Source organism: Arvicanthis niloticus, chromosome 11, assembly GCF_011762505.2.
Source record: "Arvicanthis niloticus isolate mArvNil1 chromosome 11, mArvNil1.pat.X, whole genome shotgun sequence".
Taxonomy (NCBI): Eukaryota; Metazoa; Chordata; class Mammalia; order Rodentia; family Muridae; genus Arvicanthis; species Arvicanthis niloticus.
The window spans coordinates 71424685-71452150 of NC_047668.1; the positions used below are offsets into that span (position 1 = coordinate 71424685).

The 27466-nt window shown below is 39.6% G+C and overlaps 1 protein-coding gene across 2 annotated transcripts in view; it reads right to left on the reverse strand.

Moving 5' to 3' along the window:
• Window positions 1-27466, reverse strand: part of Srbd1 (S1 RNA binding domain 1) — a 178517-nt gene that overhangs the window by 120548 nt on the left and 30503 nt on the right. For both annotated transcript variants that reach the window (XM_034514629.2, XM_076942403.1), the window contains exons 10-14: window positions 26485-26588; window positions 18140-18247; window positions 14683-14840; window positions 10890-10980; window positions 10143-10250 (exon numbers count right to left, since the gene is read on the reverse strand). In XM_034514629.2, coding sequence (XP_034370520.1) covers window positions 10143-10250; window positions 10890-10980; window positions 14683-14840; window positions 18140-18247; window positions 26485-26588 — 569 coding nt within the window. The remainder of the gene's footprint in view (window positions 1-10142; window positions 10251-10889; window positions 10981-14682; window positions 14841-18139; window positions 18248-26484; window positions 26589-27466) is intronic.

Here is a 27466-nt window from a genome sequence, read left to right on the forward strand (position 1 = left end):
CAAGGCAGTGGAAACAGAACTATCTCTACAGCCTTCGCCTTTCTTACCCCAGGGGCTACTCTTTGACACGCAAACAAAGAGCCACATATGGAATATGGCAATGATGGCAACAAATTTTACATTGCTTTTACTGGCAAGTGAGCCAGATGTACCTCTCCCATCTGTCTTTCTTCATCACAGTTTGACCCCAAATAAACTGCACATATGCTCACCCTCACATTGACTAGGCTATCCCCCTTCATAAGCTCCCAAAAGAGATCTCAGCAGTTCAGTTTGTGTTGATCATTACAGAGTATCAAAATAATCTGCTTTTGTGGGAAAGGCTGTTACTAAAGTGCTACATGTCACTCAAGTGTGGGTATCCTATATTCCATAAGCTAAATCTTTAGTCCAATAAACTTCCAAGACTAGGCCTCAGTTGAAATTTATTTCCCCATCATATATGAATAAAAATAATCACATAAGTGCACAAAACTTATAGAGTATAAGAATATAGTAATTTGGGGGTTAGAGCCATGGCTCTGCAGTTAAGAAAGCTTACTGTTCTTTTAGAGAACTTGAGTTCAGTTCCCAGTGCCATCAGGCAGCCCACAACCCCTTGTAAGCCTACTTCCTTGGGAATCTGATGCCCTCTTCTGACCTTGGGCACCTGCATGTACATAGTACATATAAACTCATATAACACATAAAATAAATAAATCTTTCAAATGTATATATTAAATCACAAACAGCAATTTTATAGTACTTTACTTAGATGCAAATATATGGTAACACATACTGTTAACAAGAGCTCTTACTGCAATAGATTGTAAAAGACTTTTACAAGTCAATGTTATGTTGATATGTTCAAAATAAAAGTCTGAAGACAAATATCACTTTCTAAAGCAGGCCATAATTTCTATTTTCCACTATTTGGATGAGGAAAGTTTATAGTAAAGATGGCAGGTATAAATCCTGGGAAACTGGTGAGAGCCTTGGAAGTACACAGCTTTGACGTGTTTCCTCTTAGGGAGGGACAAAACCCAATCACCATTTGCAAAACAGAAGTTCAAAACTTAGCTGCAATACGTTCTCCCCTCAAATGTTTATCCCCAGGGAGTTCTCAGCCTCTAAGAGATATATCTACAGGAAGTATAGTCCACAACAACACATGGCCAGCCTTCTCTGGATTCCACTTCCTTTGGCCTTTCTTCAGACTCTGTTTCCCATGAAGCAGTAAAAAATAAACAGGCTGTGAAGTTCAATTGTTTAAACAAATCTCTGGAAAAGATATTGACATTGCCTTTTACTTGGTCTGTCACAGAAGTCTGAGGGTTTTCTTTGGCCACTCTTCAACCTTCTGATAACCAAGGTCCGTGCTTGCTCCACTGAATCAAAGCAGCGCTCTGATTTGAAACCCCTCGGCACACCAGGAAGCATAAAATGAGTCTAGGAGAAGCACAGCTGGGAAAGCATGCTGTTACCTCGCATTTACTCTCCTCTCTGACTCAGTCCCCATCACTACCATGGCCACCACCATCCCTACTACCCCACCCCCACCTTGTTCCATAAACACTTGAGACAACTGCTTTAAATTTCTTTTAGTGCAACAAGCAATAGCTTGTAAAAGGATGCAAACCAGCTGAAACATTTGACAGACAATGTTAAATACCAGAGAATTCCGATCAACCATTTTACTTTAAAAGGCGCTTTGATGTTGCCTATCTTTCATGTACCTCTTTCATGGCACATTAATAAAGAAAACGGAGCCGAAGTAAATCAAGATCCAAGGTCATGTCTAGAATTACAGCACTGTAGGTAGCTGATGAAATGCGGATTAATGCTGCATGAGTAGTGAATAAATAAAAGCACCTCAAACCGACAATCAGGCAAGCTTTACAAGTGCTTCTGGACTTTCTTCTGCAACTAGACCTGCGACACCTCTAATCCTCCATGTCCTGGAAGCCTCATTATCATAATGTGAACCCAAATGTTAGGGTTGCTTCAATATGCAAGTGCTATGAAGCAGAAAAGCAATGGGAATTAAGTTGGGTGTAACCTTAGAAATGTGCGGATGTGGGGGAACTTAAAAGTGGTATTTTGCTAAGTTAGTGGCACCTAATACAAAGATTTAGCCACAAAAAACACATTAGAATAAAACCCCACCATACTATGCCAAAAAACACAAATAAGGTGAATTTAAGAGCTCTTATTTTCAACTCGGAGTTTTTGGTCCAGGAATCTACAAGCCTCACAGAACCAAATGAAAAGAATTGTAGCAAAGAATTCTTGCAATTCTGAATTCTTCTAACACAGATTGCAAAGCAAAGAACCTAGTGATTCTATGTGACTCAAACAGGAGCTGTAAGAAATAGTTTACATGTTCCTGAATAACAAACAGAACACTTCTTTTTCAAAGTTCTGACCAAAACTTACGGAAAACTGAAATCACAGGAGAACAACAACAACAATAAACCATGAAGGAGAAGAGGCTTCAAGCTCATCTCAAAGTACAAATGGTCCCATTATTTACCACTCAGCCTCACATGAATTCACACGAGCACCATGAGCAAACAGTGCTAAAGTGACTTAATGTATCTGTCCAGGTGCTTTCCATGCCTGTGCTCCCACTAACACAGAATCCAGCATAGGCTGCACTGGACCCTATGGGATGGCTACTAAAGTTCTGAAAGGCAGGCTCTCCATCTCCTACAGGACGGTTCCCAGCACTACCAAGAATATTATCACTGGAAAGATAATAATTCTATTCATCTATTTACAAGCATTAGACTTTAAAACTATTGCTTTATACTAACATCTCCAGGTCAGAAAGTAGTGCTTATGGGTGTGTGTGTGTGTGTGTGTGTGTGTAGCATATATAAGCATATATATACATATATATACACATATATGTATATATGTGTATATATATGTATACATATGCTTTAAGAAATAACTGAACTATAAACATGAGATGGATGAACTCTTTACTATTTTAAAATCACATGAAACTGTTAGTTTACAAGAATATAAAATTGTGGATGCCCAAATTGAAACTGCAGAGAAAATATGTTAATAACTGTTCAAAATAGGCACTATTTCTTCCATAACCTAAAGGCTATCAGAAACAAGACTCCAAAGTTCCTCATTTACTACGGTGATGTTCAACAGTCCGCTGTTTAATTGACATCTACATTCTGTTACAGCATGTGCACTTGTCTAATAGAACATCTGTTTTGGTTACAATGCACTGTATCTTTGGCAAGAACTTACAATAAAACTAACAAAAACAATCAAGAATCTGTATTGGAACTGGCAACAAAAGTAGATTTGTAACCAAAAACCTTAAGATGCAAAGTGACCATCTCTGGGCTTTAGGCCAGTTCTAATCTAAGTCAATAAACAAAGATCTACAAGAAGGGATGTAGTTAAGGGTAGGCTGGGGCAACTCCTGCAGATATTTAAATTGGACTCGGAGACACAAAAGCACATGGGTTACAAAACTGGTAAAACACATTTTATTTTGATCAAAAACTGTCAAACTGAATTCAAATCCAAACATTATTTTGAAAAAAAAAAAAAAAAAAACAAAAACTCTTCCCCTTATTATGTATTCCTTATGCCCCCTTTCCGAACACTCTTTTTAGCTGAAACAGTCTATTTAACTGTTTTATGTTTAAAAGCATCCTGGCCTTTCAACAAAAGGAACATAAATTTACTTTCAAATTGACTGAATAGCACAAATATTCCAACAAGAAGCCTTATTAAATAGATTCCAGTGCTTATGACCAAGTGTGGGAAAGGAGAGAATATTGAGAGGTCAAAGGAAGCAAAGTTCTGCAGTGTTTTACATCTTCCCAGACTGCAACTACAGAAAATGCAGAATGGAAATACCTCACCACTTTACCTTGTCGTGACTTACAATGACCATGCTGAGACCCATAAAACAAATGAGGCCATCCCACGTTCCAACAGTAACTTATGCCAGGCACAACACCAAATGCCTGTGGTCTCAGCAGGAGAAAGGCTAAGGCAGGAGGGTACAAAATGACATCATGGGGTGTCCTTGGTAATTACAGAGAAAGAAGGGAAGGAGCTACAGTAATGAGAAAGAAGGAAGAGAACCACATTGCCTCACATAAAGTAGTACTGACTTCAGAGTATTGTGGATTTTACACAGCTAAAAAACATCTGGGTTGTACTGTGAAGTTTGGTAATTTGTTAGAAAGTAAATTTTTTTCTACTAAAGGAAAAGGAAAAGGAAAGGGTTCAGATGGCTCGTGTTATTTAAAAGAATTGCCCACAATCAGAAATCAAAGAAACCTCAGAAATCATCCCTTCAAAATCTGACCGAACACTCTAACACTGTAGGAGTCATTTATCCAAATGATAGCTCACGTGACAAGACTGTAGCTAAAACCCAAGGCCTTTCAAATTTTCTCAGGTATTGATTCCAGCAGATTCTAGAGTCCACAGATCTGAAAAGCACACCTCCAATCTAATGGTAATAACCAGTCCTGCACGTGTGTGTGAAAGGCATGAGGCCCTGCACCACACATTAATCAAGATCCCTCAGGGAGTCACATAGCCACACCTCTGGTTCGTTCACAGGGTCTAGAAAGACTATCAAGGAATGTGACTGAGATCAAGTGTTCACTACCTTACTGTTTAATTTTTAGGTGCACACTGACTTCCAGAGGTTACTGCCATTTTGCCTGATAAGAACACACCCAACAGCCGCTTTCAGAACTTTATTTCCTCTTTAGAACAGCAAAATAGCCAACATTTTTCTCTAGTTTTTACAAGCCCTCAACAACCACACTGTGCTTTCCTAATGTTATCCATAAACGCACCCACAGCATCAGGAAATGTTTCATCTGCACAAGACAATGAAATAAAAAGATAGTACCTCTTCTCTTAGAGAGGTCCTATTTCAATTACATTCCTGTTTTCTTCTGTGATAGCCATTCCTATCTTCAGCCTGAAAATCACTTCAGCTCCCAGACCTAAAGGAGAGATGAGCAATTCTTCTTTGTCTGGCCATTAGTGAGATTCATGGTAATGAGAACTATCTACAAGCAGTGGGATCCACTTATCACCTCTTTGCTCTAAGGTAATTATTAAAAGCCTTCTATGTTATACTCAGCACTAAGAGAAGGAAAGGTAGTGTTTTAACCTTAAGTCTTTGAGAACTTTCTGATATCCCCTCTTACACATATCTTTGGTTACTTACACTTTTCAGGTTTTTTAATGTCTTTGTAAAAGTCACACTTGCAGGAGGTCTGCAGTCAGTACATATAAATTGATTTTCACTTTTAATTTCAACTTTTTTTTCCTACTGGCAAAGCCCTGGAAACCAATGTACTCTATTCAGAACATGATGGAATATCTGGATATAAAGCAGCATGATTACATACATAAGAGCTAAATTAGATATTAAACACTAGCAGATGTCAAAAGAAAATGTCTGAATGTAAAAAAAAAATTTATTCCAATCTTAGTTTAAGCAGAGAAAATTCAAATTCTTACACACACACACACACACACACACACACACACACACACACACACACACTTACAGCATTCTTAATACACTCCTTAACACAATTATCTGATACATGGTAACAGATCTAAGACTTGTTGGAAGGGCCAATTACACGAACAGTTTTGTAACTGTACTTTTACCAAAGTACAGTTTAAAGTAAAGTAACAGTACTTTTATATTCTCTTTTGAATAAAAGTCTACTCTCACGAGTTCATCTCAGTGGGTCTACTAGAAGCCTTTTCTCTTACAGTGAAATTTCTATAAAAACCCTAACATGAGTTAATAACCAAAGTGTTTAGAAAGTTTTCTTTGACATGAGAAACCTTACTGAGAAAATTCTATTCTATTTTAAAATTAATTTAAAAATTTCAGAAAAATCTGCAAAGGACTATGGTTTTGGTTATACAGGTACAGCCTCGATGTCTGGGTCACATATATTATGCTATGTGAATTATTGTCCTATTTTCTTTCAAAATGAGGCTCTTTTGTCAATTTATAAAGTAGCCTAAATTCTATTTCTAAAAACTTCCCATCTGCTCAGCCAATTTTCTCTCTTAGCAATTTTCAAGGTTTATAAGCTTTTAAAAGTCCACTAGATTTCATATAGCAATGATCCTCAAACTTGCCTGATCTACCACTGAGAGAATAACACACTGCATATTACAGCCCAGCACATATACAATCCAACAGTCACGACATGATGTCTGGCCTACATTTTCTGTTCTTTTCAACTAAAATGTTTTTGAATTTTCACCAATGGACTGAAATCTATGTTATGAAAAACACAGCTCTAGAGAACTCATATAAGAATACTGAAAACAGAAATCTAAAAGACACAGATAAATTTATATACACACTTTCCTTCAGCTTGAGTGGCTTCTTAAGATCACAAAGAGAGCATCTCTGTGTACCTGGAGTCTGTACTTCTTGTCCCACTGTACAATATTCCTTTACTTTTACTTCTCCATATGTAATTTATCACTAACTCACATGCCATATATAAATCCATGCATATTTATCTATAAGTTTTCCCTACTAGAATAGAAGCTGTGCCTCTCTCAGAGAAGCCAATTGGAGATTAAAATATAAGACACCAAATATTAAACATTTCATATAAAATATTTCATAATTCAATTATATAATCATAATTTTAGTCACAAAATCAACATCTATCTTTGAGAAAGTATTAACTCTATAAAAACCTAAATGCTCAAAATCTAAAAATTTTTAATGGTGGTATGACACAAGTAAAAAGTTCCATATATGGTTTTATGTGATAGGTCCTGGTCAAAGTATAAGCACATTAATAAATATTGTATAATTACCTTTGGGGTTTGTGTATAAGGTTTATGTAGAACATAAAAAAGGCTCATGTTTGAGTTCAAGTCCTAGCCACATGGTATGTTATTATATATAGGGAAATATCACAAGATTTTTTAAAAAATCCAAAATATTAAAAGTCTAGTCCCAAGCATTTTAGAAAAGAGATATTTTAACCCAGTGTAAGTCTAGTCAATAGTCTTGCAAAGATTTATCTGATAAAAACCAGTTTAATGCCTAATGTTAATAAATCTGAATGGATTTATAGCAGGCTAGAGTAGGTAAAGTACGCGTTGCTTGAGCATGGGGACCTGAGTGCAGACTCCTCCGAGCATTCATGTAAAGCCATGCACAGCTGCACATGTAGCAACCCCTGTGCAAGGCTGGATAGAGGCAGGAAAACCCCAGAGATTTGTTAGCTAGCCAATCTATCCCATTGTCTAGTCTAAGTTTAGGTGAGACTTGGACTCAAAAGATAAAGTGGAGAGGCTGAACAGATGGCTCAGCAGTTGAGAGCACATATAACTCTTGCAGAGGACCCAGATTCAACTCCTAGGACCCACATGGCAATTCAGAACCGGCTATAGCTCTATCTTCAGGGGATCCTATTGCTCTCTTGTGGTTTCTGTGGGTACTGCATGTGTGCAATGAAAGGGCGCAAAAGGAGGCACAGTTGTAGCGCCCAGTGTCTTGGTGTGCGGTTTGCAAGTTAGGCAGAACCTCTGCCTGGTTAGCATGCTGGATGATCAGGAGGAAAGGCCTGGTAGTAGACATCTGGGAAACACACAATGACACTCATTCTTTCATTCCAGTGTGTTAGCAACTTTTAACAGGAAGAAAACATAATTTCAGGACTCATAATGCATAAGTGCAAGGAAAGAAGAGAAAAAAAGAAGTAAAAAAAAATGGGTGGAAAACGAGAGAAAGACCCTTAACATGGGCTTCTGACTTTCACATGACTGCACACGAATGTACACATATTATACCTCTCTCTCTCTCTCTCTCTCTCTCTCTCTCTCTCTCTCTCTCTCTCTCCCTCTCCCCCTCCCCCTCCCCCTCCCCCCCTCCCCCTCCCCCTCCCCCTCCCTCCCTCTCCCTCTCCCTCTCCCTCTCCCTCTCTCTCGCGCGCACACACACACACACACACACACACACACACACACACACACACCTACCTCTTAGGTTTATCAAGGTAAACCTATAAATGATGGGCTTCTGGAGCATGACCATGGACGCCAGGACACGCGCCCCTGATTGAAGGGCATGTCGGTGAAGCAGACATCTGCTACATATATGTGAACACAATGTCTCCTAAGGGCTAAGCTGTTTGTACATTTTACCACTGTTTTAAAGAGGAAAATGGTATCTTTTGCCAAAAAACATAGCAGTATAAGATTAGAAAATAATTCTGTGGCAATATAGCATGAAAGGAAACAAATATTGAGATATTAAAAAACAAGTATCAATTATTTGCCAGAAAACTAAAAACACATCGTTCTATCATAAAGTTTATGAAGTGTACAGTAGTTCATGCATTCTCACGGACACTTCCAACTTCAGATGTAAGGGCCTGACTAACTCCCAGCTGAGCTCTACCACGTGGGTCCAGTTTAACATTTTCTCCCCTTTGTAGTTATGATTGAAAGCCTGAATGATTTTTTCTTCCCAGGGTATGGAGAAGTTCCAGAGATTACAAAGTGTTTCAAGGGTAGAAATAGAGACACTAGAAAGAAGGTGAATGGCTGTGATATAAGTCACAAGGTGTGATATAAGTCACAGAACATCCTAACAGCACCAAATCAAGACAAAAAGCTCTCCAGAGTAGATGAGGAATGTACTAGAAGCTTCATTATGATGGTTTGAAAAGGTTTAAAAAGCAGATTGACAAGATTACAGAAATACATAAGAGAAAGTACATAGAATGACAGAGAAAGAACACATGGAGGCAAATGGAAGGTCACATGAGGTGAGAAAGTGGTGTCTTCAGACAGTTTAAACTGACCAATGACAACAAATGAAATCAAATACTGATTTTCCTAACACAGTCACTGTAAGTTCTGATTAGACCTCACTCTGCAATACTTAAAGTCATCACAAGTCCATAGTAAAGTGCTAGCAAGTAGATCTGAGCAAACAGACAAGCACACTGGGGCTAATGCTCTATGACAAAATGCATTAGAACGAGAGCCAGAATGATGGCCCAGCTACAGGAAGAGAGACTACCACTCACCCACCATATGGAGACTAAAACCTGTACACAACAGTTTCCCGATCTTCTGCAGATGGAACGGAAGACACATGTTGTGAGTCAGGCACAGGCATTGTACAGTACAATGAAATTGTACATTCCTACAGTTTCTCTGGAACACAAAACTGCAAATCCATGTGCCCTCTCATTTCTAGTAATTCACATCTCAACCACTACAAATACCAAATGGCTTACATACATACCGGACTTATCTCTAATTATGGCTGTTTAAAGATCAGTCATTTTTATTCCATCAAGTTTAATAAATCCAGATTTTCATGCTATCATGGTTCATTTTTTTCTAATATTATATAATATCTAAAGCTCATTGCAGACAAGCTCCATGAGCACATTTAGATCAAACCCAGTACTTTTACTTTGGTATTTTTGAGGCAGGGTCTTACTGTGCGAGCTCAGGCTCCCTCAGCGTGCAGACATTCTTCTACATTAGCCTCCTGAGTGCTAGGATATGCCATCACTTCCAACGGCATGGTTTAAATGATTCCTAGATGTGTATACATAATCATCACCACTATTCCTGAGATATTTACATCAAATTAAGATTAAGATGAGATAAGAATTAAACTAGCTGTAATAAACATAATCAGCCAGGACCAAGGGTTCAAATAGCTTCTCAAAAGTCCTGGTGCCCATGTGCACATTTGAGAATGGGGAAGACATACAGTTGGTTCTCAGTTCCAGAGTACAACGGTTCACTGGCTTAAAATTCTGGCAGAAGAAGGGTAAGTTATTCACAGTCAGCGGTTGCTAACTTGGTATTCCACCATACTGAATAGTTAATACTTAACTAGAGACCTCATATCAAGTACAGTCTGTGAGACTCCATGGAGCAAACTGAACTCTGATAGCTGCCACCCTGAGAGCACCCGCCCTGCTCTACTCATTCCTGCAACACTCTTGTTAGCAGCCAGAGGCAGTTAGGGAGGCACACAAAACATGTGTTTTCAAACAGGAAAGGAAAACTCATCACAAAGGAGCCTGGGAAGCTCCTATACACTCCAAGAAAACAAGTCTTCCTACTGTCCTTACCAGTAAACAACATCCAGTGGTGCAAAGTAATTTTTCATTATCAGGTCAGCAAAGTAAGCTTCAGTTTCCCGGCAGGCAGTTCCATTTCCGATCACCACTGTGCTGCAGCTTCAAGAGAAACAGAATGAGAACCTGGATGAGTCCCAGGCACACTCTGAGGTCAACCAGAGAAAGCACACAGAATGCACAAGTGGGAGACACAGCTTTTCCTCTCTCCTGTATGCATGCAACCTCTCCTCTGCTCTAGAGTACACAGCACCCTGCATTTGGTAGGAAGGAGGTGTGGGGGGCAGGGAGGGTGAAGCACAGAAAAATAGTTAACTGTCATCTTAAGAACAGTCAGACAGCTTTTCATCTACAAAGAGCCAAAGTAAACAAGTAAACTCAGGCTCATTCCAAACCATAATAAAAATAAAAACTAAATTATACGATTTCTGAAGTTCTTAACTACTATAACATCCCTTCTTTAGGGAAGAATGGAAGGGAGGGAGGGAAGAGTGGGTAGGGAGGATCTCCCAGGTACCACATCATCACCTCTACTTGACAGAAGGCAGAGAGAGGAAAAAGTATTCCACCACAGTCTCCATGTGTGAGTTCTCCAACTATCCGCACCCCCAGCATTGTGCACAAGGTCCCTTCTTCCTCCCCAGGGATTTACCATAATCCCACACTCCAAATTAAGAGCTTCCAAAGTGCCTACAACTAGCCGAGCCACCAAACTACTCAACGGGCTACTTATCTTCTTACTTGAAATGCAGCAAAAGCCTCCTGATCTTCTCTGCCTCTCGGAAGCCTTGTCCACAGTGCAAATAAACCACATCAGTATGAAGTATCTGACCTTAAAGGGGGTGGGGGTGGAAAAAGACATTTGCAAACTATAACTCACTACTACTTCTATTAAGTAAGATGCAACAGAAAATGGAACTGGCTTATCTTTTAAAATGCAATCGAAGGGTCTGTGAGCTACCTCGGAAAGTAAGTGTCCTTGCTCCCACACCTGACACCTTTAGTTGGGTCCTGAAACCTACACAGTAGAAGAATACAAATGACTGAGTACCTACCTCAAGCTCTCCTCTGACCTACATGAATGAGTGTACATGCACATATCCACACAAACTAAAACGTAAAAAAGGTTGTTAAACTAAAGTCTGATTCATTCATATTCACTAGATCGGGTTCTTCCTAAGGATTCAGAGATGCTATTGCTTTCAAAGTAAACGAACTCCACTTTTCCACACAACACCATTACTAGGTGGACATTATGTTATTGCACCTACAAGAGACAGGGTTTTCAGATTTAACATGGGTAGCAGCTACAGCTCACACTACCTGGCTACCTGCTATAGATCAGGTACAGTTATGCAATTCTGTTTCATTTCAGTAGCTGACATATGAATTTGTTTATTCTATTTCTTTGAGCTGTACATTTAAGAACTTCAGGCTTTTTCTATCTTGCATTATATTATACATAAAGTATTTTATTTTTAAATAAAAATTTTTAACTGATATAAAAAGTTTCAGGGTGATCCCTCAATGAAGAGAAATAAATGAGCTAAATAAAGACGATAGGAAATTAGTAAGAGTCACAGGATAACCTCAGGAAAGAAAGGGGTAAGAAATAAGTCATGTGATCCAGGACTGAGCAGGTGCGCTGGGGAGACTGCTTCAAGTTCTAGACCAGCAGCCCTATAAAACTAAAGAAAGGAGGAGAAGGGAAAACTACAACAGAAAAGATCAATTAAGTTTCAAGTAAAGTATTTGTAAGAAAAAAAATGTGTTCAGCAGTATTAGTCAAGAAGAGGAAGATACAAATACACTAGAAATAAAGAAGCTATATAACCAGGATATTACATTATAAAAAGAACGGGACTTAGAGTAAAAGATGAAACAGAAGTTCTGAGCAAAACTTTACCAACACAGGCTGAGAAAATATCTGTGTTTCAAAGTCTAACAAGGATACTCTAGCCACAATACTGAAAACACTAAGCTACCAGCATGCCCAGAAGAAGGTACCAAGGTGAAGTTGAAGTCACCTTTAAAACATATGTAATCTGACATTCTCAAAACAAAACTCCTAGCAGGGCACAGAATTCAGAAAAGCTAAGGTAGGAAGACCTCAGCTGGGGCTCCAAAGTGAGCTTAAGGCTAGCCTAGGCTACAGAGTAAAGCCTTGTTTAAAAAATAAAATAATAAGAAAAATCCAAATACTATAATTTATCACAGCGGCACACTAAGGAACAAGCATCTCAGTGGATACAGGAAAAATTCTGGTATTGCCAATCCTTCCCATGTGGAGAATATTAATAACATAAATGACAGCTAGGAAAACAAAAAGCAAAACCCATGGCTGTACCTGTGACAAAGGTAACAAAGAGTCCTCTAAATGCAAACACCAAGTGGCTGGGAACAGCGCAGCACAGCACCTCTAGAGGGGGCAGGGCAGAGCTGACGGCCTAAGAGAAGAGTCCCCATCCTGAGGAGCACGCACAAGAGTCAGTCTGAGGAGCTGACACTGGCACCTACCAAGATAAAGGCTGCCCAGTGACCTTCTGAAGACTGAAAAACTAATCCTCATGGACTCCCAAAGCAAAGAAGACAAACTATAAGGGTGGAAATAAAGAGCCAGAGTTCTATCTAAACTAAGCAAGGCAAGGACGGAATGAGCAAAGGAAAGGACCCAAATTAAAGAGGAGAAAGCACCAGACAGCCCAACCCAAAAACCATCAGCCAGCTACAGCTGATGTATCTAATAACCAGAAAACATAAGACAAAGTGAGTTTCACACAGTGAGAAGCCTGTCTTGACCAAACTCACCTTTTTGAAAGTATTAGAAACATACCCTAAGCAAAAGAAGAAGATGATGGACAAACTGTACACAGAAAGATTTTTTTTCTTATGGAAGAAAATAAAAGTCCACCATAATATGCCCACAAAACAGAACAAGATATATGAAAATGAGATTTTTTAAAAGAGGTATTATATAAGCTATGAGGCTAATATACATCAGAATCATAAAACCACATGAATGAAATAGCAAGAATTTATTTCATATGGAAGAGAAAACATGTCTAGATTCAGCAGCACATGCACCAACTCTGAGACAATAAGGAGGAGGGCCGCATGGGCCTGCACAAGGCAGCATGAGAGGAGACAGCACTCCAGAGATGAAAACCCAGCCGAGGGACAGAGAATAGACGTCCTCAAAGAAGCAAAGTAAAAAAATCCAAGATGACAAAATAAAGTGAAGACGCTTACCAGAAAATTATCATGTATAACTATATATCAAAGAGAAATTCTAAAACCATAAAAAAATTACATAAAGAGACTCAAACAGCTGGATTTAATAACAACTTAGGGAAGATTGGAGGATTACTAATCAGTAAAAAATAAAGTAAAACATTGAAAAAGAAAAAAAGAGAATGAGAGATATAATAGTGACATTCCAAAATGGAATTCATGTCGACACATTCAGTGTTAAACATATCATATGAAAACTTTGAAACAAAGAAAATTTTGGCACCAGAAAGAAGAGAACGTTGCTTTTAAAAGGAATACGTATAAGTCTCTAGACTAATTACAGAGGAAAAATTAGCTATTAGCCAAAAAGTAAAACTAAAAACAATGGGACAATCTTTAAGTCACTACCGATTAAGCAATCTACCTATAAAAATAACCTTCAAAAATGAAAACAAAAGCAGCTTTTTCAGACAAAAAACTGAGACAACATTTCATCAACTAACTTCCAGCACTAGGGAGGCAGGATATCTGTGAATTCAGGTCAGCCTGGGCTACAGAGTTAGTTCCAGGACAGCTGGGGCTACATAGAGAAACCCTGTCTCGAAAAAGAAGAGAAGAGTAGTAGCATGGAACTTTTCAGACATGAAGATTTCTCAGATGCGAACACAGAAATGAGGAAAGGAGTCAGGAAGGCTAACTACAGGGGACAGGAAAATCGCACTAACTGAATAGTCACAGCTACAAAATATCTGATACTTAGAATGTACAAAACTCAGAATACACCATAAAGAGTTGGTGTTGGTAAGAGCTACGAGTCTCAGCAGCTGGGGTTCTATAGAGCTCAGTTGGGGAATGCTTGCCTGGGCTTGAAGGCCAACACCACATACACAGATGCCTGCAGTGGCAGCATTCAGGAGAGGCAGAAGGATCATGAGTTCAGTGTTTTTCTTAGCCACCAAGAGAATTCAAAGGTAGCCTGGGCTATATGAAACTGTGTCAAGAAAGAAAGGAAGAGAGGGGGAGAGGGAGAGGGAGAAGGAGAGGAGAGAGAAGAAAAATAGAAAAGAAGGAAAGAGGAAACAAGGAGTTCAAGCCTGACTGACCCTAGTTAATGGAGAGAGGGGGACAGATACATGATCAGAGTTCTGACCAGAAATACAGGAAATTCTCTGATTCCCACAGCCCATGAGAAAACAATTTCTAAAGCACAACAACAAACATTATTTCCAAATCTTCATGATATCTATGAAGTGAAACGTAGGATTGACCAAAAAGCTCCGATATGAAAAGGTGAAGAACTTACTAGTAGGTGAAATGATGGCTAGTTTGCATCCATGTTTGTAGCCAGGATCTACTCCCATCAGGGTGCGGCCTGGTACAGGACTTGTTAAAAGAAGCTGGCGGAGATTCTGTCCAAACATCATTACTGATTGCTTCTCTGCATCAGATGTCAGTTTGGCTCTTTAGAAATGGAGGGGAGGGGACAACAAAAAAAGTACTTAGGTTTTCATTCATCCAAATTTTCTTTTCAGAAAAAGAGCAGAATTTATTTTGTATAGTCAATCCTTAAGGATAAATATCCTGTTCCTGAGTTACATTGGGACTACTTTTGATAACCACAGAAATATGACACTACAAACAATTCCAAAGCAAACTAAGTCTTCATGCCTATCTTCTGTAACTGCTCCTAGATACAAGTCATAAGTTAAATATGTATATACACGAGAAAGAGCCTTGAAGATTTGCAAGTCACTTAAAGCTTAGCAGATAGTTACAAACATAAACCACAAACAAGAATGACAAGGCCTGCAGCACAGCAGCCTCCACCAACATTATTTATTTCAGTACTCTCACTGTCTTTGTCTGCAATCCTCTCCACATCTCCAACTCCCTGTCATTCCCAGGCATTTGGCAATGCCACAGTTCTTAAGGCCTCATGTAACCATGTCTCTGTTTTATCGAGACACTATTAGGGGTGTACTTTTAAAACCTTGTAGAATTAAAATGTAAGTCAATGGTGAGCTTAAAGGTAGCTGGAACTTTGAAGCCCTCAATGTATCATCTCTTGAAATTCATAAGAATTCTGTTATAAAAAGTATTTCTTCTCTATTAGACCAAATAAGAAATCAATGCCATTAGCCACAAGAAAACTTAATACAAAGCAATTCAAAATGTCTGTGTGGGGAGGCTTAACTAGGTTTGTGTAAAGATGCACAGGCTACTATCTGTTTCTTTGGTTAATTTGGTAAGGATTTTCTCTCATCTTCTCTAATGTTTCATTGTAATTCTTTGACTTCTGTAAAACAAGATACAAAATATTATTACAAGTATTTCTAAATATTTATTTTGAACTTCATTTATTATGAAGTCATTTGTTGGTAGTCTTATCAAGACTGGTTTAAGACACACAAAGCTGAAAGACCACACCCTCCCCAGAAGACCACAATGACAGAAAAGCAGAATGATAGATAGAGCAGACGATAGCAATGAGGAACGCTACCTCAGGAGGAGCCTACACCAGAAGCAGCTCAGATGAACAAGAGTGGAAATATATGGGACACACAACAGAGGTGGGGACAGTAGGGGACTGTAACCTGGAGCAGACACTGAACACAAGGAGAGTGGCATAGAAGGCTCACAGTGTCCTGAGAAAAAGGAAGTGATTTCATAGGCTAAGAGAAAAAGAAATGACATGGACATCGAGGACGAGGAGACAGATGAAGCCCATCCACCCAGTCATCAGACTCTGCTAAATAGCCTCAAGACCCACAGGAATGGTTTTAAGTAGACTACTGTGAAATGATGTGATGGGATTTTAAAAGGTCATGTTGGGCAGCAAGATAGCTCATAAGGTCAAAGAGCTGCTGAGCCCACGGGAGGGTCTGAGCTCAGGTCCTCAGCACCCACAGAAAAAACCCAGCATGTCAGCTGATGGTATGCACCTGTGCCCATAGCTGAGCCCAAAAGCGAAGTAACAATAAAAAGAAAGCAAACAAACAAAAACCCTAGGAATCAAATTTTCTATCCTTAGGATAAATTTCTTCAGAATTAAAGAAACAAAGTATTTTTCTTCAAAACACTTGTAAAGCCATCTCTGACTGCCTTCTTCAGCTTCTGCTGAGATAAGCATTTCTAAGAAGCCCCAGCTCTGGGCAATGCCTGCAGACTAATGACAAACAGAAATTAGCTATGTTGTTCTACCTTGGGCAATTTAAAAGAACATGTTCTTACTTACCCACAATGCAAAAAAAAAAAAAAAAAGGACTGTGTCCTACAGAATCCCATACCACACGCCTTAGCAGCAATGAAATCATTCCACATGCTATAAAACCAAATATAAAAATACCACTGGATGCTGAACGCAACACACACACACACACACACACACACACACACACACACACAAATCAAGGAAAGAAAAAAAAAGTACCACATTGAAATTTTAGATAAGATTATTTTCCCCAGAATGAATGGGCCCCAATAGTTCACTTGCTACATAATCATGACAACTAAAGTTTGGATCCTAACAATGCTTGTCACCCCAGCTCCAAGCAGGGTGTAGACAAGTATAAGACTTGCTGGTGCCCAGCCTAGCTCAGACACAAGCCACAGGTTGAGGGAAGGACCTCCACCTCAAAAGAGTAGGTACAGATGATAGAGGACACTCACTACCCTCTTCTTGCCTCTGCACACAAGCACCTGCACCATGTATGTACAAATAAATGAATAAGTAAAAGAACAAGCCCCACAAGTTTATGTCACAGCATGGAAAGCAAGAGACATTAGATCACATGGACGATGATACAGAATTTCAAACAGAACAGTATCAGTAGAGGCCATCTAGGCCACAGAGGATGAAACCAGACAGTGTGGCATGGAACAACAGAAACAGAGCAATAGAGCGCCTCATCTTTATAATGTTCAGTCCTACTCTGGACACTTAGAACTCAATGGTCAAATGCACAAGGGAGGAATAGAAAACTTCCAGTCAGCTAGAACTCCTAGTGAGCTGAGCAGACACGTGCAATTCCACCACTCCCAGGCAGCCTGGAAAAGTGAGGGTGAGGATGTGCTGGTCCACAGTACACATGAAGGACTGCATGAAACCATGCAGATTGCTGGAACTTAACAACCAAGACAAGAGCTAGAGAAAATCAAGAGAGACTAGGGTTCTGCTGCTGTGAGACTCTTTCATCCTCCCTGCCTCAGCACATCTGCACCTCACAGAACTCCTCGGCGCCTATTGGTATGGTTCTTTCAATCACCTCCTCAATCTGTGCTCGACGTTGCTCATCCAGAAATTCCCAGTGGGAGATGAACACACATAATTGCTTTCTCTCCTCAAAGCAGTAAGATCATCTCGTTCCTCACCAAACTCCTTATGCTTTTTTTGGCTCTACTACTTCCAGGAAATGCTTCCAAGTAACCTCCCCATTAACTTCTCAGTTTGTTTTTCTAAGTCAAATCTCGAATCAATAAAATCATGTTTGGCTTGATTGTCAAAATGAAACATCAGCAATGTAAAACTGGAAGGGGTGTAAACACTAAACATTCAGGTCTAAAGTGTATCACAATTAAGAAGAATACTGTTAGATCTCTGCATGACAATAAATTTACAGATTAAAACCAAGACTCACACTCAAGACCTGGTCTGAAGAACAAGTTCTTTGGCTTGGTTCAAATTAACAAACATTTACTCCATACTCCTTGAAGGCCATGCATAATGTTAAACAGCACACAAAATTAAACAAGATACATACCTGAACTCTCTACAGAGGAGAGGAACAATGAGGCGTTTAAAGGAGTCATCCAGTGAATTATGTAAGATCTTCATTAACTCTGGCCGTGCAAAGCCATGTGGCCTCCACCTACAAGAAGGAAAAACTCAGGACAAAACTGAAGTGACAGAGACCAGAGAAGGACATCTGGAAGAGGGGAGCTGAGGAGCAGGAGAGTCTTTATGGAAACCATTGTAACATAATCTGGAAGGAGGGGCTGCCCTGAGGCTGTGGTGTCTCAAAGGGATTATGTGACATGTGGAGGGGGAAATTTTGAGGGGGGAGATTGTCATTTAGGAGTTTTTGTTTTGGTTCTTTTGAAACAAGGTAAGAAGGTCTTTCTATTTCTCTCTCTCTCTCTCTCTCTCTCTCTCTCTCTCTCTCTCTCTCCTAGAACTTACTATACAAACTATATAAAAACTATACTATACTATAGTCACTTGCTGTGACTGTCCTCCCCATAGTATTACTAGTAAAGGTTAAACTCCTAAGGCATCTCACAAATACCAAAACATCCTTATCAGCACCGCCTTCCCCAAATCCATTTGTGGAAGCCCAGGCCTCTCATGTGAGGGAGGCATCTATAAAAGAAGGGCTTTGGAGAGCATTTGCACTAGGGAAAGTCATACAGTAGAGCCTGATGTCTCCCTATTCTCTCTGTGACATGACAGAGTGACATGCACTTCTACTCCTCCACCTCTAAGACTGTGAAAAATTAATTTTTTGTTGCTTACAGCACCCAGTCTATAGTGTCATATATCTATGGCAGCTTTTCCTATTTCCTTATTGCACCTATAAAGAGTCAACAGAGACTATATAGAAGAGAATCTGTCAAACCTTGTTTCTAGCAACTCTTTTTCTTGGTAGCAAACTTTGACTTAAATCTTACGTATCTCAAACTTAAAAAAAATCCAATATGCTTCAGTTAGGTTCTCTTCACTGTAAGTGAACCCCCATTCTCACCCACTTCCGAGCTCTTAACTTCACCTTACATATTATCCTTGTACATTTGTCATGAGAAACATTGGTCACGATGTTTGTGTCTCCAACAGTAGGGTTTATGTTATATTATGTCTAATGGTTCTCACCCTCTTCTTCCCCACCCCATATACCCTCAAATGAGAGAAACAGTGTGGAGTGCTGTCCAAATGTTTGACACAATTTAAAAATAAACAAGATAAAATAAAACTGCAGCAGATCCTGCTGAAATACTTTCAAAAAAATCTTAGTTACTTTAGCTCAAAACCCATAAAACCAAAGTTAACCCAATTCTACAGGGAAAGGAGAGCATCTTCAACTTCTCAGCACCCTTTTGGAACCTCATCTGGGCACTGGCAAGGAGAACCTGATTTCTTGCCCAGGCCACACTGCCTGCCCAGCAGCACGTAAGCATGCTGAACAGAACCAACTAGATACAGGAGAAAGAGAGAGAGAGAGAGAGAGAGAGAGAGAGAGAGAGAGAGAGAGAGAGAAAGAAAGAAAGGCAAGGCAAAGAATGGGAAAAGAAAAAAAGAAAAGAAAATATGAGCTATCAGGAACAGAGCCAGCTCACAGGCTGCAGATTTCCATTCACACCCAGCATGTCTGCCCTTGCCCTTCAGTGCCCTCTTCAATAGAAGCCATTAACAAAACAGTTTGTAATAAAGCTGATGTACCTAAGATAAGCTCTTCTCCGTAACTTAGGCTGAAAATGAAACTTCAGTAGACAACACATTAAAGATCACACAATAGCAAAAAACTGAATCCCTTCCAAAGGACATTAGGTCAGCAATGTATATTTTTGTTTTCCAGTTGAAACAAATGTGCTTTTAGGCAAGACATATAATACACCATTCCTTCCACCCAAATCTCTTTTACTCCCTAAAGCCCTCCCTACAGGAGAGGTGGGACGTAGGCTAGAATTAGACATGCAAGTCCTGTGTTATTTAAACCTAGAATGTTCCCAATAGACTTATGTCTCAAGCACTTTTGACTCCTAAGTTTGTGCACTACTTTGCAGGGTGTGGCACCTTCAGAAAGTGGGACCTGGCTAGAGAAAGGGGTCACTTGGTAGAATCTGGACCTCTGCACCTTCCCCTGCTCCTTGCCTACTCTGGCCATGTCCTGGTCTGAGGCTGTGAGACTAGCTAATGCTCCCTGGCCATCATATGGAATGGTTCTATCTTAATGGATTGACAATCTTTGGAACCAGACCCCAAATAAGCCATTCCTCTCTTCAGTTGTTTCTGCTAAGTGTTTTGGTCATTGTGATACAAAGTGCAGCAGCATACTGCTTTCAAGGAGACGAATGGTTTACCAAGGCATGGTGGTATATACTTGCTATCCCAGCACTTGGGAGCTTTGGGGCAAGAAGATTAGTTTAAGAGTAGTCTCAGTTACATAGTGAGCCCACCTGGACTACATGGGATCCTGTCCCCAAACAAAATAAACACATATTTGATATATACCATAAAAAATAAAAAACAGAAATCTAAAATGACAAACAGAGAACACACAAAGCATGGATGAGAGCAGTACAGTGTTCAGGCTATAAGCAAGATCAAAGCCATGCGGCTTTAACTTCATACACAAAGGTTCATAGTGCTAGGGCATCCAAGTGGCAGCATCAATTTAGAAAGATCAGACTAAAAATATGGCAGTGCCCAACTCATGAAGGGTCTCATATGTCACACAATGGCTAGTTGGGAGAACATGGTTCTGGGTCATGAGATAACATGCCAGACACTTAGACACTTAGACACTAGAAGTCTAATGGAGTGGTATCATTTTTTAATGTATACATCCAATGTCTGATGTCTACTAGGGTGGTTTCCCTTTGAGCGCCAAAGTTTCATCACTGTTTTTAAAAAAGCTAGAAATTATTATCTGTCCTCTTAAAGCTGCACCCCTGGTGTAACTTTTAAGCCTTAAGATGCTCCCACAGCTTAGAGCACTCTGCTCTTCTCCCTGTGAAGAAACTATGGGTATGTTTATATTATATATACACATCACATTGTTTATATCTGATCACCTCACCAGGCTCAGTCCTGCAGAAAACAGCACTATACAAACACCTTTTAATTCCTTCTACAACAATTCTACCCCTTTATTGTCTTCCTGGGTTCTAGTTACAGCACTTAGCAAACTAAGGTCCTGAGGCAGCATGGGGAACTCATAGTCATATACCTTATGACATCCTTAGACAACGTAATATGTTTGATTATAGAATGCCATTTCAATGCATCTTCTTATAATGCAACAGGTACATACCTCTGAAAAACCTTTGTATGACTTCACTAACACCAAATTTCACAACATGAAATACTCCTCTACAAGAGATATATTCAGTAAAGTCTATAATGAAAACAGGAATCATAAAGCTTCAAAGCCCACAGGTCCAGGCAGGAAAGACTGTCAATAACTGACAAGGCCCATGCCCCAAACTGCATATTTTTGACAAGAAAATTCTGCCCATGCCCCAAACTGCATATTTTTGACAAGAAAATTCTTTGTTCAGCCATTGTCTAGAGAAATAGCCTCCACTCTGGCAAGGAAATATGTTTTTCTTACTTCTCCTAGGTAAGACAATGGTACGCTCTCTTCAGCTAGCCTTCATGGCTCTACACTTAGACAACTGGCTACAAGAGACTGTTTCCCTTAAACTTGTTCTTACACACAAAAAAGAGTAGTACAGTTCAGACATTAGAAATCAACTCCACAAGGCAGTCACACACCCTGCAAACTCAAAAAGAAACTGCTGCTATACAATCCAAGTCATAAGTGGGATGTGCTAAGAGCATTCCCTCACACATGTTCTTATTTAAAGAACAAACACCGGAATTCGGATTAATGGACTCTTAGAGCAACAGACAAATTCAGGTCCTCTTCATCTCTATCCTTGTGACCAAGGAGCACATGTCCACTGCTGGACCTAGACCTACATACCATTTTTAATACACACTCAATCCTTGCTATTGTAATTAACTTAATAACAAGATCTCAGTTAACCCAGTCATACCATAATGATATACTACTCAACATTTTTACCTTGTGACTGTAAAGAGTGTCATCATCTAGCTTGTTCAAGTCATACAAATGTGTCAACTCTGCCCAGCCAATCCCATCAGCCATTTAATCAGATACTGCCTAAATCTGCCTCCTGCAGAGTGCACAAATCCATCTACAATTTCCCACCACTAGTCTCTGAGTCTAAACTACCATCATCTCTTGCCTCTATACTTGATTGTTTCTAAATAACTCTCTTCTGCAGTAAATGTAATCTCCAAAACTGGCCCTGTTACGTAGAACAAAAACAATTCTCTGATACAGGAAAACTGAAATAACTGTACTCCACCTGACCACAATCAAATAAAGTCACCTATCAACAGCAACAGAAACTACAGAAAGGAAGATTAAACAACACACTACTGAATAAGTAAAACCAAATACAAGAAATTCAAAAGGAAATAAAAAGATTCCTAGCACCAAATGAAAATGAAAACACAGCACAGCAAAATCTTTTCTGTCTGGATGAAAACCCTATGACTCAGGAGGTCAGAGGCTTCGGAGGAGAGCCTAATGCTATTACGTTAACAGCTATGATGTTAAACCTCCTTTAAAACATTCGTTTGTTCACTCAGGTGTTGCTCCCAACTTTGGTCAGAGAGATTGTTTTTGCAGTGGCTGTGCGCACTCAGCCACAGGTGAATCAACTCTGTTGACTTCTCACCCCCATTCAAGGTGCAGAGAACATAACAGCAAAGCGGGCAGAGACATGAGTGGGAGCTGGGAGCTGGGAAACGCTGACCCCTGGACACGCCATGGCTGATGCACATCATCTCCCATCACCGTGGTCACTGCACAGAATCAAGCCAGCCACAACTGTAGCATGAAAGGAGGATGGGCCCCAACCTTGGAGGAGCTACTGGAGGCTGATGGCTATAAGGAAGAAGGAGTCACCTGCCTTTGAGGATGTCACTGGTAGGCTGTCCATACACTAGGGGATGGTCACACACCTAAGTTCATATGAGAAGCACAAATTTGGCTCAGAGGGTTACTAATAGCAATAACAGAAAAAGGAGGCAATGAAATTGGGAGAGAGATGGTATACGGGACACTAGGGGGAGATGAAGGAAGACAGCGATGGGTGGGTATGATCAAAATAAATTATATAAATATATGAAATTATCATCAAATAGAATATATTATTTAAAAAATAAAAATGATAATTACACAGAAAGCATAAAACAGAAATTAGAACTCTCATACCAGAGCTAACAACTAAACTATTACCTTCTTAGATATTTCCTTCTATGCACGTAAGTAAATGACTCATCACCAATAAGGGCCTATGATGGCTACTAGAAATCATCTTTGTATTTGGTGGGAGTTTGAATAGGTTTGGCCCCCATAGAGTCATGTGTTTGAATGCTTAGCCATAGGCACTATTAAAAGATATGGTCTTGTTTGGAGTAGGTGTGGCCATGTTGGAGGAAGTTTGTTACTATGAAGGCGGGCTTTGACGTCTCCTCAAGCTCTGCCCAGTGAGAAATCAGAGACCTCTGGCTGCTTGCTGAAGACAGTCTTCTCCTGGCTGCCTACAGATCAAGATGTTGCTCGGCTACTCCAGCACCATGTCTGCCTGCATGCTGCCATGCTTTCTGCTATAAGGTTAATAGACTGAAACTCTGAAACTATAAGCCAGCCCCAATGAAACGTTTTCCTTTAGAAAGAGTTGCCTTGGCCATGCTGTCCCAGCAATGAAACCCTAAGACAGATTTCTTAGGAGTCTTTGGGGGGGCATTGTAATTTGTTTGGTTTCATTCTACTTTTGAGACAAGGGGTCTCACTACATAGCCCAGGCTGGCCACAAACTCACAGTCCTCGGCCTCATCCTCCTGAGTGCTAACAGACTGTCTTTTAAACTTTATTTCAACTTTTAGTTCCATCTCAGTGCTCTCGAAATAGCTGCACAGGATGCTATTGTATGGGTACAGCATAACTGCTTAAGCAACTTACCTACTGACTAACATAAAATCCTGTTTTAAGTGATGCTGCCTTCTTAGCATTATTTCAAGATTCAGCAAGCTAATCCTTGGAGGAACTGGCTCTGAGTAAACTTGTAGGAAGCCGCGGTTAGTGGTGATACATCCGCCATTCCAAGATGGCTCGGGCATCCCGTGTCCCCACTAGTAAACAACTGACTGTGCAGGTGCAAGAGGCAAAAGCGCGCCAAAAGTCACTGCCCATCCCGGGGCGTATTATGGGTAATGAGTGAACAGCCAATCAGAAGTGAATATGTCACTCTAGGGTGTATTTAAGCAGCGCCTCTTCCTGTCTGTCCGTCTTTTCCGCTTCTGCTTATACAAGTAAAGTCTGGCTATAGTAATCACCCGAATATTGCCTCACGTGTCCTTATTCGCGGGCGAAAAGGGGACAGGAGAGGCGCGCGGAACATAAACTGGCTTCCAGTGAACTTACAGAAGAATGATGTTGGAGGAGAGTGCTAACTCCTACAGAACATCATCTAACTTTTCAAGTAAATTTCCCAGCAAGCTCTCCCAAGGAGACTAGTAATTAAGCATATATACAAAATCCACAGCAACACCAATGTGAGTCATTTTATGTCCTTTCATCGATTGGCTTTCTCAACCAAATGGTAGCTACAAAATCTGCTGTAGCAATTAAATTGACTGTTGTAAGACTCACATACATCCAGCAACATTTAAAGTAAAAGAACTATACAAACATATGTTGGTATCTTTAAAGGTTCTCTTAACAGATGAGAAGTTTAATTTTAAAAGTTGCTTATAACACTTTTTAATGCACCTGTTAAGTTTAATTATTATTTCAATAGCTTTAATGTGCAGAGTATTTTAAATAGATCACATACATTTAATTCAGTTATATATAATATGATATAAATTACATTAGTACTTCAATTAGCAGGTAAAACATCAGATATGATGTATATATGTGATGTTTTTGTTAATTTGGTTTTTTCACAAGAAAAACATGTTTTAAAGAATATGGCATAGGAAGGTACTTCATTATATTAGTTGATAGTACAAATTGGTTCTAAAGAATATATTAAGTGATGATCTCATTGTGCACAACTCACAGAGTGTACTATGTAAGCCTATATGGATAGGCTGTTGCTTCCAGACTGTGAAACTGTACAGTTCGTCACTACACTAAACACTGCATCAAGTAGAACAAAATGACATTTATAGACCTAAGCATACGTAAACACAGAGCAGGTACACAGGAGAAGCACAGTCTAGAGATGAGTGTGTTTGTGCAGGGTTCTTGCTTACACGGAGCTGGCAGGTTTCTGTAAATCAGTGAGCACCAAGTACTGCATTGGTTTTGATGTTACTCAAGACTTTGAATACTGGTCACTTAAGCTCCACGAAATTCATAAATTTTTCCAGTTTAGTTTTTTTGTAAAAACTCACCTATTAGTCAAGGGTTCCACAATGTCAGGACCATCAGCTTTGCTGTTTCTGCACCTTGTCAGAGAAGGGTCTTCAGCGGCCCTAAGATGTGAGCAACTGCCACCTGTCATCCCACAGTAACAGGACCTCCCTAACTGACTTCCCAAGAGCCTACCCAGGGCTCTCCTTGCGGGAGTGATTCCCTTTACTGAAATATGCCAGGATCTTTGCTTGGTTTGTTCCTTTTTACATAACAGCTTTCCTTGGAAGCAGATAGGCATGGATATTCCACTCCATTCCATAAAACCCACTGGAGCAGGGGTTCATGCTTTCAGACTTCCTGAGAAGCCCACTAAGGTCTACCCAAGCAACTACAGCACCATTCACTGTGAATTCTCTTGGGAGTTCTTTTTATTTTCTTGTAGATACCTTTATCTTCTTGCTCTTTTAGTTTTGTGTTCAATAAGTAATAGGATTTTTTTCAAATCCTTAATAATTATAAAACCACAATTATATACATGCTTTGTTAATAACCAGTTTATAAAGCACATGACTACACTGAAGTAAATGTCCTCTCCTCACAGACAGTCATCATTAATAATCTCTTGTCCCCTTCACAGACATTTTCTATTAGTTATATGTCTCAAGCATACTTTTTAAAAAAATATGTATATATTAACTTATTAGACAGTAGAATGTAACTTTTGGGAATTGGTAATCTCCTACTAGGGATCAAAGTCAAACAACAAGTGTTCTCACTGACTGAGCCCCATACTTACGTTTTTAATGTAAAAAGGAAATAATAATATTGTCACTTGCTTTTTAATATAATATACATCTTTTCATATCAATATGCAATAATATCAATTGGTGTTTTAGAAAACAAATTTTATGGATAGCCAATAAGCAGACCTGTTTTGTATACACCACCGACAGAATTCTTTCTTCACTCCATCAGAAATGTTGACCTTGACTGTCAGTATCTTCAAATTCTCTCCTCGGTTAATGGCCAGAATCTGACAGAAACATATAAAAGAGACTGACAATCAATGAAGCAATGATAAACTTAAGGAGTCCTCATTTATGAACAAATCAAGTACCTATCTAACCAAGAACAGGCTTGTTTTTATTATTTACAAAGGAATGTATTAGAAACAATTTGTTTATACATTCTTCAAGTTACACGTCTTTCTCACAAGGCAAATCCTAACTGGGGCTGGGGAAATGGTCAGTTGGAAGAGTGTTTGAACACAAGCATGAGAACCACACACCTACACAGAGGCAGGGGATAGAGGCTTGTGCCTGTAATAACAGCACCAGGGCGGCAGAGACAGGGAGGATCCTGGAGCTTACTGGTCAGCCAGGCTAACCAAATCCTTAAGCTCCATGAGAGACCTTATTTCAAAACTAAGTTGAGAAGCTAGAAAGATGGCTCAGGGGTTAAGAGCATTTGCTACTCTTCAGGACTTGAGTTGGATTCCCAACACCCATGTCAGGCAGCTCACAACTGCCTCTGACCCTAGCTCCAAGGGATCCTACTGCCACCATCAAGCAAACACATGAGAATATACACATGTACTCTCTAAAATCCACTGATACACTGAATTATGTCAATTGACTAAAAGAGCTCATGATCACCTCAATAGATTCAGAAATATCTGATAAAATTCAGCAGCCCTTCCTGAAGAAAATACTCAACAGAGTTGAAAGTACTTTTTTTAAACATGAGAAATCAGAGCTTGGGGCAAAAACTGAAGCTAGAACTATATAGTCAGATACAGCGGAATTACTACACAAAATAACAGCAAAGAAGAAAGACTGAAAACAGCGTAGGAAGTGGGTCAGTGGGTCAACAGACAAGAACAAGGATACAAGTGAGGTCTCCTGAGAGGGT